The sequence below is a fragment of the Dendrobates tinctorius genome, unplaced genomic scaffold (assembly GCF_039654945.1).
Source record: "Dendrobates tinctorius isolate UK_male_01 unplaced genomic scaffold, ASM3965494v1 ptg000368l, whole genome shotgun sequence".
NCBI classification, from domain to species: Eukaryota; Metazoa; Chordata; class Amphibia; order Anura; family Dendrobatidae; genus Dendrobates; species Dendrobates tinctorius.
This window is the reverse complement of record NW_027362034.1, coordinates 436,411-453,989: the sequence shown is the minus strand read 5'-3', so window position 1 is coordinate 453,989 and position 17,579 is coordinate 436,411. Positions and strand designations below refer to the sequence as shown.

The 17,579-nt window shown below is 44.5% G+C and overlaps 3 protein-coding genes and 1 pseudogene across 3 annotated transcripts in view; 3 read left to right on the top strand and 1 right to left on the bottom strand.

Moving 5' to 3' along the window:
• The window catches only part of LOC141075744 (uncharacterized), a 559,419-nt gene that overhangs the window by 283,486 nt on the left and 258,354 nt on the right, over positions 1-17,579 (top strand). The window lies entirely within an intron of this gene.
• The window catches only part of LOC141075743 (uncharacterized), a 230,131-nt gene that overhangs the window by 18,035 nt on the left and 194,517 nt on the right, over positions 1-17,579 (top strand). The gene's annotated exons all lie outside the window — the stretch shown is intronic.
• Positions 4,072-4,716, bottom strand: LOC141075729 (uncharacterized; annotated as a pseudogene).
• On the top strand, positions 8,164-10,434 carry LOC141075728 (uncharacterized; the record flags this gene model as incomplete). The annotated part of the gene is made up of 1 exon (XM_073562876.1): positions 8,164-10,434. A coding segment is annotated over one exon (1,377 nt), but the record flags the coding sequence as incomplete, so codon positions are not given.

Sequence of the window (17,579 nt, the reverse complement as noted above, 5' to 3'; positions counted from 1 at the left end):
CGTAAACACAGGGCTCCGCTCCGTACACCTCGTACACACACAGCTCTGCTCCGTACACCTCGTACAAACACGGCTCCGCTCCGTACACCTCGTACACACGCGGCTCCACTCCGTACACCTCGTACACATGCGGCTCTGCTCCGTACACGTGGCCCCACTCCGTACACCTCGTACACGTGGCTCCGCTCTGTACACCTTGTACACACACGGCTCCGTTCCGTACACCTCATACACACACGGCTCCGCTCCGTACACCTCGTACACACACGGCTCCGCTCCGTACACCTCGTACACACACGGCTCCGCTCTGTACACCTTGTAAACACACGGCCCCGCTCTGTACACCCCGTACACCTCGTACACATGCGGCTCTGCTCCGTACACATGTGGCCCCGCTCCGTACACCTCGTACACACACGGCTCCGCTCCGTACACCTTGTACACACACGGCTCCGCTCCGTACACCTTGTACACACGCGGCTCTGCTCCGTACACCTCGTACACACACGGCCCCGCTCCGTATACCCCGTACACACATGGCTCCGCTCCGTACACCTCACACACACGGCTCCGCTCCGTACACCTCGTACATACACGGCTCCGCTCCGTACACCTCGTACACACGCGCCTCTGCTACATCCACCCTATAAACCTCTCCTGACTCCACACAGAAACTTCCCCTCATCCAGCACCATGACAACCAGCACAGCAGAGTCCTGCACACACTGAGGCCCCTGATCATGTGACTCCTGACTCCTCCCCTCCTGTGACCTCATCACAGGTCCTGTGCGCACAGAGCAGCTGTAGAAATCTCCGGCCTCGGGGGTCTCACCAGACTTCGCTCTTTTCTTGCAGGGGCCGCAGTGGATTTCATCCTGGATCCATAGAGCTGAATAGAGGAGCGATGTTCCTTCACTCTGATGGGAATTGATGGTGACGATTGTCCAACGTCCACGTTACCGAGGAAATCCCCCCAGGACTGCAGCCGGTAAAGACCCCGATATCCACAGGTGTCCCCTCTAATTGGGGGAAAGGGATAGAAAAGCCTCTTATCCCGAGGGGAAACCCTGTACATGGAGACATCGGCCTCAGATCTCTCCTGTCCTGTTCTTCCAGAAAAGCCTCAAACTTCTGTGTGTGACTCAGAGCTGAGATCTAACGTGAGAGAAGATTCCAGTGCGGGGAAGACGGGAAACCTTCATATAGACGGCCGGTGGGGACTCTGGCCACATCTGTCTCTAGAGCCGCAGTAGAAGATGAAGATGTCGTCACCATCATGAAGGAGTTATTTCTCATGTCGCGTGTAATGAATATCTCCTGCAGTATTGCTAATTCCGATTCCAGTGTCGGTAATGAGAGGAGAATTAGCGTTATGGAAGATGAGTCTATGAGGAACGTGTTCAGCTGCCGACTCCGAGGAGGAAACTGCTTGTTGTCTGGGGCCTAAATATATAGGTTTTATTAGTAGATGTCAGGGGAGAAAACTAAACCCTGTAAGATAATAAATCTCCTCCTATGTTTCCCTCATTATCTCCAGTAATTGTATTATTACACAGGATTCTTATGATGTTACATCGGATCATCTTCTCATTCAGGTCTCTACAATATTGGATCCTCTCAGTGAAGATCTTCTACAAAAGAGAGTTTTCCTAATTTACCCATCAAGGATGGATATGGACAGAGACAAGATGGCGGAGAGGATGTTACACCTCACCCTAGAGATCCTCTTCCATCTCACTGGAGAGGTGAGAGATTCTGATGACGTCACATTACATCATTCTTATCTATGGGAATAACAGATGGACAGAACTGGAGAGGTGAGGACTCTGGAAATGTCTGTAGTGAGATTTATTAATGTGTCTCTCCATAACCAGGATTACACCGTGGTGAAGAAGACCTCTAGTGATCGCTGTCAGGACCCTGTGTCTGAGGGATGGGGAAGACCCCTGAGCCCAATCACGGGGCCTCCACCTCACCCCCTGATCCATGAGGACATGAATGACCAGAAGGTCTTAGAACTCATCCACAAGATGATTGAGCTGCTGACTGGAGAGGTGACACTGCTGGGAATGCTGGGACATTATACAGTAACGCTATGAAGAGATCGGGGGGATGATGGTATCATTGTATGTGTCAGGTTCCTATAAGGTGTCAGGATGTCGCTGTCTATTTCTCCATGGAGCAGTGGGAGTATTTAGAAGGACACAGAGATCTGTACAAGAATGTCATAATGGAGGTTCCCCAGCCCCTCACATCTCCAGGTAATAGGACTAAGACTGGGTTCACACGTAGCGGAACTCTCGCGGAAATTCCCGCGAAAATTTCGGAATTCCATTCCGCGGGAAAATTGCATTTTAAATTCTCGCGATTTTCCCACGGAAAAACTAGCATTTTGCAAGCGTAATTAGCTTGCAGAATTGCTAGCGTTATCCAAGTGATCTGGAGCATCGCTTGGAGAACTGATTGACAGGTTGGTCACACACATCAAACATAGAGTTTGACGAGTGTGACCAACTTTTTACTATTGAGGCCACCTATGCGGCATCAATAGTAAAAGATGGAATGTAAAAAATAGTAATAAAAAAAAAAATATTGTTATTCTCACCTTCCGATGTCCCGCGCAGCCTTCTCGCCTCTCTCCACGCTCCCGGTCCCAGTAATCCTTTGCGACAATTACCGCGATGACGTCTGTTCTCGTGGGATCGCGACATCTCGCGGTCCTTTGCGATGACGTCACGCGAATGACCGCGAGACTTCGCGATCCCGCGAGAACGGACATCATCGCTCGCAAAGGCTTACTGGGACCGGGAGCGTGGAGAGAGGCGGGAAGGCTGTGCGGGATGTCGGAAGGTGAGAATAACAATATTTTTTATTTTAAATTCTATTTTTTACAGTGATGTGGTGCCCAAAGCCCGGAGGACAGTCTCCTCTCCTCCGGACCGTGGGTACCATCCGCAAATGTTCATTTCGCATGGTGTGCACAGCCACATGCAGAAAGTAAGCAGAACAATGCATCCCTATGGGTGCGGGATCGCCGCGATTCCGCGAAATTAATGAGCATGCTGCGTTTTTTACCGTGAAGCGATTCCGCCGCGGTGAAAACCACAGCATTGCGGAATGCATGGGATGCTTATTTTTCGCGGCAAAATCGCGCGGTTAAAACCGCTGCGGAAACGCGAAAAAAAGCCACATGTGAACTCAGCCTAAATACACACGGCCTATAGTTATCTGTATGTAGAGAATGAATTCAGTCCCTGTATGTGTTTCCTCCAGATCTATCCAGTAAGAGGACAACACCAGAGAGATGTCCCCGTCCTCTTCTTCCACAGGACTGTAACCAAGAAGATCCCAATGTCCCTCAGGATCATCAGGTAGGTGGAGAGAAGGTGTCAGGAGATCCCCCCCTATGATGTGTAGACGGCTGTGAAGGTCTTGTGCTCAGTCTTGTTTTATCTCACCATCCTGGTAGCTCTTCTCTGAACTTGATCTCGCTTTTCAATGCTTTTTTAAAATGTGGTGCCCAGAACTGGACACAGTGTTTCAGAAGAGATCTGACCAAGAAGGAGTAGACGAGAATAATTATTTGACGTGATTTAGACTCTATACTTCTCTAAATACGTCACAGAACTTATGTTGGCAGCGGATTACTCATGATTCTCTCCAAGCGTGTGACAACAGAACTTGTTTATTCGAGAACAATCAGGAACAATATATGATCAGCTTAATAGATCAGGAATAAATCATTTCTGTGTCTCTATCTATGCAGCATCTACAGAAGGTTGCTTCTCTCATACACAGACAGGAAAACAAGAAATACAATCACATGCTTTCCCTGTGTGAGCCTCTGGGAGGTTTTTTTTAACTTTTAAAACATCATACAAAACTGTCAACTAAACACTCATACACCCCACTCAACAACGACTTACCCTGTTAGTCCCATTGCGGTTCTGAAGTCCACAAACTTGGCTCTTGATAATGGCTTTGTCATACCATCAGCTATCATCTTGTCAGACTCGCAATAAACAAACTCGAGTAAACCACGTTCTACTAAGTCACGTAAGTGGTGATGTTTTACATCAATGTGCTTAGTCCTTGCACTAATCTTACTGCTGGCAAGGTAACTGTTGGTTGAGCTAATGGCTTGCCAAAATCTTCCAAAAGTTGTTTCAACCAAATTATTTCTTGACTTGCATAAGCAGCAGACATATATTCTGCTTCTGTAGAAGATAATGCGACTGGCACTTGTTTTCTGTTGGACCAAGAAATTAAATTTTCTCCTAATTAGAACAAGTAACCACTTGTTGATTTCCGATCGCTTGAATCTCCAGCCCAATCTGCATCCACATAACCTCTGAGAGTGAGATCTCCTGATGCAGAAATCCTAAGATTTAGCCTTAGAGTTTCTCAAAGAATTCTCCTAATTGCATTCCACTCTCTTTGGCGTGGCTTGCTTACACGACGACAGTCTGTGGTTGTGATATCCGAACGAGTTGCGGTTGCTATGTACAGAAGCGCCCCCACTGCTTGTCTTTATCTCTCATTGCTGGGTAGCAGATCTCCTTCTAACTTTAAGTAGGATGGATCCATTGGTGTTGACGCACCTTTGCTTTCTGACATTCCAAACTGGTTTAGGATTGCGGAAATTTTAGAACTTTGGTCAAGAAGAAAACTCCCATCTTCATCTCTATGGATTTGGATTCCCAAATAATACGTCATATTTCTAAGGTCCTTAGTCTCAAAAGTGCTGGTTGAGAATTTCTCCTAGCTTTGCAATTTCTTTTTCATCTTGATGAGACATGATTACATCGTCTACATATAGGAGAACATACATCCACTCCTTCGCCGCTACATTTTTCGTGTACAAACATGGATCAGCTTGAGATCTCTTAAATCCTTCATCCCTCAAATCCTTGTTCATTTTCGAGTTCCAAGCTCTTGCCGACTGCTTAAGTCCATAGAGAGATTTTTGCATTTTACAAACAAGGTGCTCTTAAACATAATAACATAGTTAGCAAGGCCGAAAAAAGCCATGTGTCCATCCAGTTCAGCCTATATTCCGTCAGAATAAATCCCCAGATCTATGTCCTTCTACATCCAGCAGGTAAACAGGAAATACAGTCACATGCTCTTCCCGTGTGAGCCTCTGGGAGGTTTTTTTTTAAACTTTATAGACAGCATACAAATCTAGAAACAAAACACTCATTGACAGGAATGGAGTTGTTGCACTAAACATATTTCAACAACTTGTGTAATGAGAACGGTGGAGATGGTAGGATTAGAGCTGATCATAGATGGGACTTCTCCATCTGTCGGTGACTTTTACAATATTTGTTTCAGGGTGAAGATCTGACCCATATTAATACTACAGAGACATATGTGAGGGGTGATGAGCGGTGTAAAGAGGAGATTCCCACATATGACTACCCAGGTGAGTAGTAACCACTGAATGCAGAGAAGTCACAGATTCCTCTCAGTCACCGGCTGTGGCTGTTTTATCGGTGGTGTAGTCCGGCCGTATTACCATGGTCACCATTTTGCCTCTAGACCACAACATTCTCCTCCACCCAAAACTGTTCAAATGACTTTGGGCATTGAAAGCCCTTTTCTATAGAACTTAGAACCTGGAGGATCCATCCACCTCAAAATGCTGACCGTTACCTGCCCAGTTCTGTAACTATAAAGCCAAATGACAGCGTACGTAGAATGTGCTGACAAGATAGAAAATCACTTGAAGAAAAATATTATGATGGGCCTCTAAGAGAAAGCGGAGGGTAATGATGCTGTTGTCTTCCTAGAATCCCAAGATCTAATTTCAGAGCTGAAATCTCATCTCCCGAGATCTTGATACCGAGATCTCCATCTGCGCATGCGTCGCCCCCAGGCTGCCATGTTCACGGAGTCTTCCGCACAGGAGGAAACCACGGATATGCGGGGGGCTCTGGCCTTTCACAAAATGTCAGCAGAGCCCCCAGCAGCGGCGGACACACCAGGCAGCAGCAGCGGACACCCTGGGCAGCAGTGCCAGGCACTCCAGCAGCACCAAACTCTCTCAGTGGCGCACTACTCATCGGACACCCCCTCATCCCACCCTGTGGCCTGCAGCATCACCCCACTCCTGCCTCCTCCAGCAGCAACTATGGGACCCCACTTCACCACAGCAATAAGACGCATGGATTATAAGAAGCACCACCGTGTTATTAAAAATAATTTTTCCTATTTTTCTCCTCACAATTTGGGGTGTGTCTTATAATTCGGAGCGTCTTATAATCCAAAAAATACGGTAACATGTTTTTTTATTCTAGTTCTTTTTGTACAGGTTCATTTTGTATGGTAGTCTGATGATGGTGGGATCGGCCTGCCTCACTTATGTGAGTCTGCAACTACCTGGTAGCCTTTAAAATAAGGTCTCCATTACCTCTGCCAAATGCCTGAGATCTAAATTTAAGACACATCAGCTCTGCACTATTATAAGAAGTTATCCGTAAATGTCTAATATTTCTTGAAACTCATCTGACAGAAAATATTGGCCCTTACGATGGTTTAGATTGCCAAGAGCCACCGAGCCCCATACTCTAATTACCCAGAGAGTGTTCACCAGGATAATAGGAAACAAATGGACCTTACAAATGATTTCCCAATGTCTCTTGAATCCAACAATCCCCTATATATGTTTGTACACTACTCTCTGGGCACATGGTAGGGTAAGAAAGGAAGGAGCGCCATTTAGCTATTCGTACCCAGATCTTGATGGAATACTTTGCAGACACATTGTATTGGGAGCACTGTTAGTGATCACCTGGCAGATGAAAAGATGGCCACCACGAGAAGGCTTGGCTCTATCTACTCTATTTTCCTAGATCCCAGTGATTGCCTTGCTTATCATCCTTTAACCCCTCTTCATGGATCTGGACTTACACAGAGACCCCTAGGCTTGGGCCAAGGTGTTACCTGCTATTCTGTGGAGTGAGATGGCAAGAAGAATAGTCAGGTAGTTGGCCATAACCAGGAGGGCAGAGAAAATACAAAATCAGAAGACACAAGTGTAGTCAGTAAGCGGGCTGGGATTACACCAGGAAACAAATACACCAGCTGAGCACAGAGGACTGAACCAGAGGAGAACAAGGCTGTATCTGGCAGATTCCGGGAATATGCTTCAAGCTTTAGGAGGGTTTGGTGCTTTCTAATTGGCTTAAGCGGGTAGTAGATTGCTACCAGATTGCTGGACAGCACATAAACCCATACTGCCAGGCTGGATGAAACTACTGGTCTCAGGCACCCTAATCTTAGTGGCTGGACAGAGCCAGCGCCACCCAGAGCTTCTGGTTTCGACGTCTCTTCTATTACCAGCAACGCCTGCACAATAAATAAGGCGCTGCTTGGTGATGGAACCAAACATCGCAGGAGCAGATTCCAGTGGAGAGGGGACACACCATCTGCAGATGCCCTAATATAACAAAATTACAGGAAACTAAAGCAGTAGAAATCCCCATAAAGTGACTCCATTATGGAAATTATAACCCTCAGTGAATTATTCTATGGGAGTAGTGACACTTTACGGAAATTAGCTCGCACTGGATGTTGCAACATGAAAATTGCACATTTGCCATTTTATTATCCAACACATAATGCCCAGATTGTGCTCCAGGAAACACACACCGTAAATTAAGTGGGTTCTTCTCACTATAGTAATGCCAAATATATGGATGCGAAATATGGTTTGGGTGCACTACAAGGCTCAGAAGAGAGTGGATATTTGACTTTGGGAGAGCGGATATTGCTGGATTGGTTTATGGAAGCCATGTTGCTTTTCAAGAGCTTTTGACCCACAAATATTGTGGAAACCTTTTGGTTTTCCTCTGACAGATGATGGACCTTAGTGGTGTCTTGTGTTTCCGTGAGATGAGTAGAAGTTTTATTGGTATAATTTTCACCTATATAACATTGTTTGTTGGCTTTTTATTCCATGTTTGGGAAGCAGAATGAACAAACCATTGAACACCATGATGCGCTGGTTCATGCTATGAGGCTTTCGATTAGACTGTGAACTGTCATTGTCTTGGAGAATAATTCAGTATTTTTAAAAAGCTTGTATTTTTTATGGACAGCTTAAGTAGAAATGTTCAAAAGTATAAAATGTGAAGATATTTTATTCAAAATTATTAATTGGTTTTATTTTTAGCAGATGACTGTACCAGGAGATCAGAGGGAACGCTGACATCTTCAATTTTTAAATCTGATGATCTTGAGATATCACAGGACCCAATTGAAGTTAATGCCATTACTCCAGATATACCATCATCCCTTCATAGCCAAGATCTGTCATCTAATACTTTGAAACAGGTCCCATCTTTTGGTTCATTACCAACTACTAAGAAAAATCAAAGTCACGATATAAGCATTAAAAAATTAATTGATTCTAAAGGAAAGGAGCTATTTTCATATTCAGAATATGGAAATAGTTTTCTTGAAAAGACTTGTCTTACACATGAAAAAATTCACATAACAGACAATAGATTTTCCTGTTCACAATGTGGGAAATGCTGTACAAAGAAATCACATTTGGATAAGCACCAAAGAACTCACACAAGGGAGAAACCTTTTTGCTGTTCAGAATGTGGGAAATTTTTTAACCAGAAATCAGATTTGGTTAGGCACCAAAGAACTCACACAGGGGAGAAGCCTTTTTCCTGTTTAGAATGTGGGAAATGTTTTGTGAGGAAATCATCTCTTCTTAGTCACCAAAAAACTCACACAGGGGAGAAGCCTTTTTCATGTTCAGAATGTGGGAAATGTTTTAACCAGAAATCTAATTTTGTTACACACCAGAAAACTCACACAGGAGAGAAGCCTTTTTCATGTTCAGAATGTGGGAAATGTTTTAACCATAAAGGGAATCTTGTTACACACCAAATAACTCACACAGGGGAGAAGCCTTTTTCATGTTCAGAATGTGGGAAATGTTTTAACAAGAAATCTAATTTTGTTACACACCAGAAAACTCACACAGGGGAGAAGCTTTTTTCCTGTTCAGAATGTTGGAAATGTTTTAGCCAGAAATCAGATTTGTTTAAGCACCAAAGAACTCACACAGGGGAGAAGCCTTTTTCCTGCTCAGAATGTGGGAAATGTTTTATCCAGAAATCAGATTTGTTTAAGCACCAAAGAACTCACACGGGGGAGAAGCCTTTTTCCTGTTCAGAATGTGGGAAATGTTTTAACAAGAAATCTAATTTTGTTACACACCAGAAAACTCACACAGGGGAGAAGCTTTTTTCCTGTTCAGAATGTTGGAAATGTTTTAGCCAGAAATCAGATTTGTTTAAGCACCAAAGAACTCACACAGGGGAGAAGCCTTTTTCCTGCTCAGAATGTGGGAAATGTTTTATCCAGAAATCAGATTTGTTTAAGCACCAAAGAACTCACACAGGGGAGAAGCCTTTTTCCTGCTCAGAATGTGGGAAATGTTTTATCCAGAAATCAGATTTGTTTAAGCACCAAAGAACTCACACAGGGGAGAAGCCTTTTTCCTGTTCAGAATGAGGGAAATGTTTTGCACATAAATCACATTTTGTTACTCACCATAAAACTCACACAGGCGAGAAACCTTTTTCCTGTTCAGAATGTGGGAAATGTTTTAACCAGAAATCAGATTTGGTTAGTCACCATAGAACCCACACAGGCGAGAAGCCTTTTTCCTGTTCAGAATGCGGGAAATGTTTTACCCAGAAATCAAATTTGATTAAGCACCAAAGAACTCACACAGGGGAGAAGCCTTTTTCCTGTTCAGAATGTGAGAAGTATTTTAACTGGAAATCAGATTTGTTTAAGCATCAAAGAACTCACACGGGGGAGAATCCTTTCTCCTCTTCAGAATGTGGGAAATGTTTTGTGAGGAAATCATCTCTTCTTAGTCATAGTAACATAGTAACATAGTTTTGAAGGCTGAAGGAAGACCTTATGTCCATCTAGTTCAGCCTATTTTTAGTGCAGCTGTTCTGCATTGTTGATCCTGGGGAAGGCAAAAAACCCACAGAGTAGAAGCCAATTTTCTCCATAGGGAAAAAAATTCCTTCCCCTAAGCTGGGTCAACCATCTACCTATAATATTCTGTTATTCGTAACCTTCTATACTGTTACTCACAAGAAAAGCATCCATTCCTTTCTTAAATTCATTCAGTGAGTTGGCCATCACCACTTCCTCAGGAAGAGAACTCCAGAGCCTCACTGCTCTTACCGTGAAGAACCCTCTTCTATGCTGGTGCAGAAATTGTCTTTCCTCCAAACGAAGAGAATGCCCCCTTGTTCTTGTCACAGTCCTTGGTACAAACAGTTCATTGGAGAGATCTCTGTATTGCCCTCTGATATACTTGAACATATTTATTAGTTCTCCCCTAAGTCTTCTCTTTTCTAGAGTAAATAGACCTAATTTTGATAACCTTTCTGGGTATTGTAGTGAACCAACTCCATTTATCATTTTAGTAGCCCGCCTTTGAACCCTTTCAAGTTCAGTAATGTCTTTCTTGAGCATCGGCGTCCAAAATTACACACAATACTCCTAGTGTGGTCTGACGAGTGATTTGTACAGAGGGAGAATTATGTTTTCATCTCGTGTCCCCAGACCTCTTCTAATGCATACCATGACCCTATTTGCTTTGGTGGCAGCTGCCTGACACTGGGCACTCCAATTTAGCTTCTTATTGACTAAGATGCCTAAGTCTTTTTCCATGCCTGATTTCCCCAGCAGTTTCCCATTTAGTAAGTAATTATAGCATCTGTTTCTCCTTCCCATGTGCATAACCTTACACTTATCTGTGTTAAACCTCATTTGCCATTTTTCAGCCCAATTCTCCAATTTACTCAAATCTGTCTGTAGTTGCAAACTGTCCTTTGTGTTAACTACCTTACATAGTTTTGTATCATCTGCAAATACTGATATTTTACTGTGTAAGCCATCCACTAGATCATTAATAAATATATTAAATAGTAGGGGGCCCAATACAGAACCCTGTGGTACCCCACTAGTAACCCTTGTTGTTGTGAGCTCATTTTCTCGTTCACCTTTGATGTCCGATTAACTCCCTCTGCTGGTGAAAGGAGGTGGTGAAACTGATTTGGATGGGAGAAACCTGTCACCTGAACAGGGGGATTGCGATTGGAAATCCGGAATCTCTGAGTGGATATAAGGCAGCCGACGCCCTGTAGGTTTGCTGGTGATTTCTCTGCTCTGAGCTCTGGCCTCCAGTTCAGTTCCTGTCTTCTAAAGCTAAGTTTTGCTCTGTTATTGTTCCATGAGATTTTGTCTGATTTGCTTAGTTTTGTGTTCTGCCAGCCCCGGCTGGGGCTCTGCTGAATTTCCATTTTTGTCCCTGATTGGTTAAATCTCTTTGCTCTGTTTTCAGAATATACCTGAGTGCTGATATAGGGATTTTGAAGTCTAGTGACTTCAGGGACGTTTTTTCCTATCAGACGTGTTGGGACATTTTTGGTAGGGTTTTTGCGGATTGCAGCCAGCATCTTTTCTGTCCTTCCTATCTAGTTAGTTGGGCCCCATCGTTTGCTCTGCCAGTCTTTCTGTCTACATTTGTGTTTTCATCTGTTTTCACCGACAATACATGTTGGGGGCTGTCTATTGCTTTGGTGTCTGCTCTGGGGCAGTTTAGATTTCCCCTTTCTTTCTTTAGGTTTATTTAGTTCTCCGGCTGTGAAGAGCCATCTAGGACCACCGTAGGAATGCTCCATGGCTACTGTTAGTTGTTGTGAATAGGATCAGGGGTCTGCAATCCGCTAGCTACCAACCTCTCCTGTTTTCTGGACTTAGCTTGCATTTTTGTTTTTTCCTCCTCCGGTGACTCATTCATAACAGAATCACCAGCCATACCGCAGATTCTAGGGTACTCAATAGCAGGAAAGAATTGTAAAAAAAAAAAAGTGTCAGAATTTTTTTTTTTTTTTAATGTATATTTTTTTCCTCTTTTTCTCTGGGGCCGTAGGAGGAATTTTTTCTGATCGTGTGGAGCAGCTCGCTGCTGAAGTGTGGGGAATTTCTGCCTATCTTGCTCATTCACGTGCTGCTGAACCAAAGATCCCTACTCCTGATGTGTTTTTTGGGGATCGGTCTAAATTTTTGAATTTTAAGAATAATTGTAAATTATTTCTTGTCTTGAAACCTAGCTCATTGGGGAGCTCTGCGCAGCAGGTTAAAATTGTCATCTCTTTGCTGCACGGCGATCCCCGTTTTCTTTGACACCTGATGATCCTATTCTAACTAATGTGGACGCATATTTTCAAGCCTTGGGGTTGTTGTATGATGAACTTAATGCTATTGATCGAGCTGAAAAAGCCCTGTTGGCATTGAGCCAGGGTCAGGATTCTGCAGAGTTGTACTGTCAAAAATTCTGAAAGTGGGCGGTCCTTACTACCTGGAATGATGGTGCCTTGGCAGCTCTCTTTCGGAAGGGTTTGTCAGAAACCGTAAAAGATACTATGGTGGGATTTCCTGTTCCCTCCGGTCTTGATGATTCTATGTCATTAGCCATTCAGGTTGATCGGCGTTTACGTGAACGTAAAATTACACGAGAAATGTTGCCACCTGTTGAACAAATGTCTGAACCTATGCAGTGTGATAGAGTTTTGTCTAGGGCGCAACGTCAGGAGTTCAGAAGGCATAATAAACTGTGTTTTTTCTGTGGAGATGCCTCTCATAATATTTCTGTCTGCCTTAAACGAGAGAAACATTTTGCACACACATTTGCTGTGGGTGTGCACAACTAAGTTTCTTCTGGCAATTACTCTGATCTGCTCCCTGTCCACATTTTCCGCTAAGACTTTTGTGGATTCAGGAGCGGCTCTGAACCTGATGGACTTGGATTTTGCTAAACTTTGTGGGTTTCCTATGGCACCTCTGCGGACTCCTATCCCTTTGAGGAGTATTGATGCTACTCCTTTGGCGAAGAAAAACCTCAGTTTTGGACCCAGGTGGTAATGCGGGTCGCCCAAGACCATCAAGAAAATTGCAGATTTTTGGTGTGGCATAATTTGCATGATACCATTGTTCTGGGGTTTCCCTGTTTGCAAATCCATAATCCAGTTGTGGATTGGAAATCTGTGTCTGTGGTGAGTTGGGGTTGTCAGTGTGCTCTTAGTGACACTCCTGTTTTCTCCACCTCTCCACAGTCGCATGATGTTCCTGACTATTTGGCTGATTTTTATGATGTATTTAGTGAGAATAAGTCTGCGTCTTTGCCTCCTCATAGGAGTTATGACTGTGCAATTGAGCTGAGCCCTGGGTGTAAATTTCCCAAGGGTCGACTTTTCAATTTATCTGTACCCGAGCATGAGGATATGCGATCTTATATTAAGGAGTCGTTGGAGAAGGGTCATATTAGACCATCCTCTTCTCCCTTTGGTGCTGGTTTTTTTTTCGTGGCCAAGAAAGATGGTTCATTAAGGCCTTGTATTGACTATCGTTCCCTCAACAAAATTACTGTTAAATATCAGTATCCGTTACCCCTGATTTCTGATCTATTCTCCAGAGTTAAAGGTGCTTGCTGGTTTACCAAGCTTGACCTCAGGGGGGCGTATAATCTTATTCGCATTAAGCATGGGGATGAATGGAAGACGGCGTTTAATACTCCGGAGGGATATTTTGAGTACCTGGTGATGCCTTTTGGGCTCACTAATGCCCCTTCTGTCTTCCAGTGCTTCATGAATTATATTTTCCGAGACTTTGTGGATAAATTTTTGATCATCTATCTGGATGATATTTTGATCTTTTCCAAGGATTGGGACTCTCATGTGGAACATGTTCGGACTGTGTTCCGGATTTTGAGGGAGAATTCCCTGTATGTCAAGGGATCGAAATGCCTTTTTGGTGTACAGAGGATTTCATTTTTGGGATTTATTTTGTCTCCGTCAACTATTGAAATGGACCCGGCCAAGGTACAGGCCATTTATGATTGGGTTCAGCCCACTTCTTTGAAGGCTGTCTAGAAGTTTTTGGGTTTTGCTAATTTTTATCATAAATTTATAGCTAATTTTTCTGGTATTGCCAAACCATTGACTGATTTGACTAAGAAGGGTGCTGATGTGCTGAATTGGTCTCCAGAGGCTGTTTCTTCTTTTCAGGAGCTGAAGCGGAGGTTCACTTCTGCTCCAGTTTTGCGGCAACCTGATGTCTCACTCCCGTTTCAGGTAGAGGTGGACGCTTCAGAGATTGGTGCAGGAGCTGTTTTGTCCCAAAAAGATCCGGTAACATCTAAAATGAATCCCTGTGCTTTCTTTTCCCAAAAGTTCTCCCCATCTGAACGCAACTATGATGTGTGTATTCGGGAACTGTTAGCCATGAAATGGGCATTTGAGGAGTGGAGACATTGGTTGGAGGGAGCTAGACATCAAGTCGTGGTCCTCACTGACCACAAGAATTTGATTTACCTTGAGTCGGCCAAACGCTTGAATCCTAGACAGGCTAGGTGGGCCTTGTTTTTCACACGTTTTGATTTTGTGGTCTCTTTTCTTCCGGGCACTAAGAATGTCAAGGCAGACGCCCTCTCTAGGAGTTTCTTTACTGATTCTCCTATTGAGACCAAGTCTGCTACCATCTTAGGTGAGGGGGTAGTTCTTTCTGCCATCTCGCCCGATTTGAGATGTGCTCTGGAAGAGTTTCAGGAGGACAAACCTGAGCGTTGTCCCATTGGAAAATTGTATGTTCCTGACCAGTGGAGGAAGAGAGTAATGTCTGAAGTTCATAGCACCGCATTGGCTGGTCATCCAGGTATTTTTGGTACTAGAGATTTGGTGAGTCGATCTTTTTGGTGGCCCGCCTTATCTCGTGATGTCAGGAATTTTGTGCAGTCCTGTGGGACTTGCTTCCGGTCTAAACCTTGCTCTCGCTTTAGTGGGTTGTTGATGCCTTTGCCCAGGAGGCCATGGACCCATATTTCAATGGGTTTTATTTCTGATCTGCCTGTCTTTCAGAGAATGACTTATCTGGGTGATTTGTGATAGATTCTCTAAGATGGTCCATCTTGTACCACTCCCTAAGTTGCCATCTTCCTCAGAGTTGGCGCCCTTGTTTTTGCAACAGGTGGTTCGCTTGCATGGGATTCCTATGAACATTGTATCTGACAGAGGAGTTCAGTTTGTCTCTAGATTTTGGAGGACTTTTTGTTCCAAGCTGGGAATTCAGTAGTCCTTCTCCTCTGCGTTTCACCCTCAGACCAATGGGCAGACGGAGAGAACAAACCAGACTTTGGAGTCTTATTTGAGATGTTTTATCTCTACTGATCAGGATGATTGGGTCTCATTTTTGCCTTTGGCCGAATTTGCTTTAAATAATAGATCTAGTTCTGCCACTTTGATGTCACCTTTTTTTTGTAACCTTGGGTTTCATCCTCGATTCTCTTCAGGGCAGGTGGAGTCTTCTGCCTGCCCAGGTGTTGACACTGTGGTGGAGAGAATGCACCAGATTTGGGACCAAGTGGTGGATAAGTTGTCTCTCTCCCAGGAAAAGGCCCAGCGGTTTTCCAACCGGCATAGGACGATTGGTCCCCGGTTTAAGGTGGGTGATATGGTTTGGTTGTCATCAAAGAATATCTCTATGAAAGTGGCTTCTCCAAAGTTTAAACCTAGATTTATTGGACCTTACAAGATTTTGGAGATTCTTAATCCGGTCTCTTTTCGATTGGCTCTTCCTGTTTCATTTAAGATCCATAACGTGTTTCATAAGTTTCTGTTGAAGAGGTTTGTTGAACCAGTAGTTCCTGTGGTGGCACCTCCTGACCCTGTATTGGTTGAAGGTATTGTGGAATATGAGGTTGAGAAGATACTGGATTCTCGTCTGGCTAGACGGAGACTCCAGTATCTGGTTAAGTGGAAGGGTTATGGCCAGGAGGATAATTCTTGGGTCTTAGCATCTGATATTCATGCCGAAAGAATGGTTCGTGCTTTTCATCGGGCCCATCCTGATCGGCCTGGTGGCGTGGATGAGGGTTCGGTGACCCCTCCTCAAGGGGGTGGTACTGTTGTGAGCTCATTTTCTCGTTCACCTTTGATGTCCGATGAACTCCCTCTGCTGGTGAAAGGAGGTGGTGAAACTGATTTGGATGGGAGAAACCTGTCACCTGAACAGGGGGATTGCGATTGGACATCCGGAATCTCTGAGTGGATATAAGGCAGCCGACGCCCTGTAGGGTTGCTGGTGATTTCTCTGCTCTGAGCTCTGGCCTCCAGTTCAGTTCCTGTCTTCTAAAGCTAAGTTTTGCTCTGTTATTGTTCCATAAGATTTTGTCTGATTTGCTTAGTTTTGTGTTCTGCCAGCCCCGGCTGGGGCTCTGCTGAATTTCCATTTTTGTCCCTGATCGGTTAAATCTCTTTTGCTCTGTCTTCAGAATATATCGGAGTGCTAATATAGGGATTTTGAAGTCTAGTGACTTCAGGGCCACTTTTTCCTCTCAGACGTGTTGGGACATTTTTGGCAGGGTTTTTGCGGATTGCAGCCAGCATCTTTTCTGTCCTTTCCTATCTAGTTAGTTGGGCCCCATTGTTTGCTCTGCCTGTCTTTCTGTCTGTGTTTGTGTTTTCATCTGTTTTCACTGACAATACATGTTGGGGGCTGTCTATTGCTTTGGGGTCTGCTCTGGGGCAGTTTAGATTTCCCCTTTCTTTCTTTAGGCTTATTTAGTTCTCCGGCTGTGAAGAGGCATCTTGGACCACCATAGGAACGCTCCACGGCTACTGTTAGTTGTTGTGAATAGGATCAGGGGGGTTAGGGACGGTGGAACACGCTAAATAAAAATATAATTAAAGGGTGTTCGCCACCCGGGGTCCACCGTGCGGCAGGTGTAAAAAGTGCTGCTAGAGAGGCAGAGCACAAGGGCGGTAATGTGCACAGGGTTCTAACTGCACCCAGTGCACTAAAGCAAGCTCTGTTAGAGACACAGAGCTGCAAGCTTTAAAGCATGCAAAACCGCTGAGTCTGTTCTAGGTCACAGACTCCAGCGGAGCAGACACGGTATTTAAAAGTCACTGGAGTAGCCTTAGACGTCAGGACTACTCCATCTAGACCTACCGTAAACTGAAAAGCGGAACGTTGCAACTGTGAACGTCCAAGAAACTGCAACCGCAGCGCAGCGATAACAGCCGCAGGAAAAGCACCGCTATGCTGCAAGCGCGATGCAGGATGCTAGCTGCTGGCAGAGATGAAGCTTGAGCACGCTGGCACTAATACTGGCTGATGCCCAATCACTCACACAAACGTATTATCAGAGGGAAGGGGTTTCATAATAAGTCAGTCACCAGTCCAAGCATCCATCACTATACACGCAGCAGCAGTATGAAAAATACTAGCGCATGGCGGAACAGTCATGCGCACTTTTTATAGTGACCGGGACCTTCCAGAAATCTCCAGAGCCCTGAGCTGAACCAATGGAATCAGGAGCAGGACCTGAGCACCTGACTCCTGAACTCCAATGGGAGTACATTCCAGGAGCATGCTCTGAAGCTGGCTGAAAGGACTTAGCCTCTGGAGACAAATGTGAGGATCTGGATCTCTGCATAAGTATGGCAGGACACAGATTCCTAACA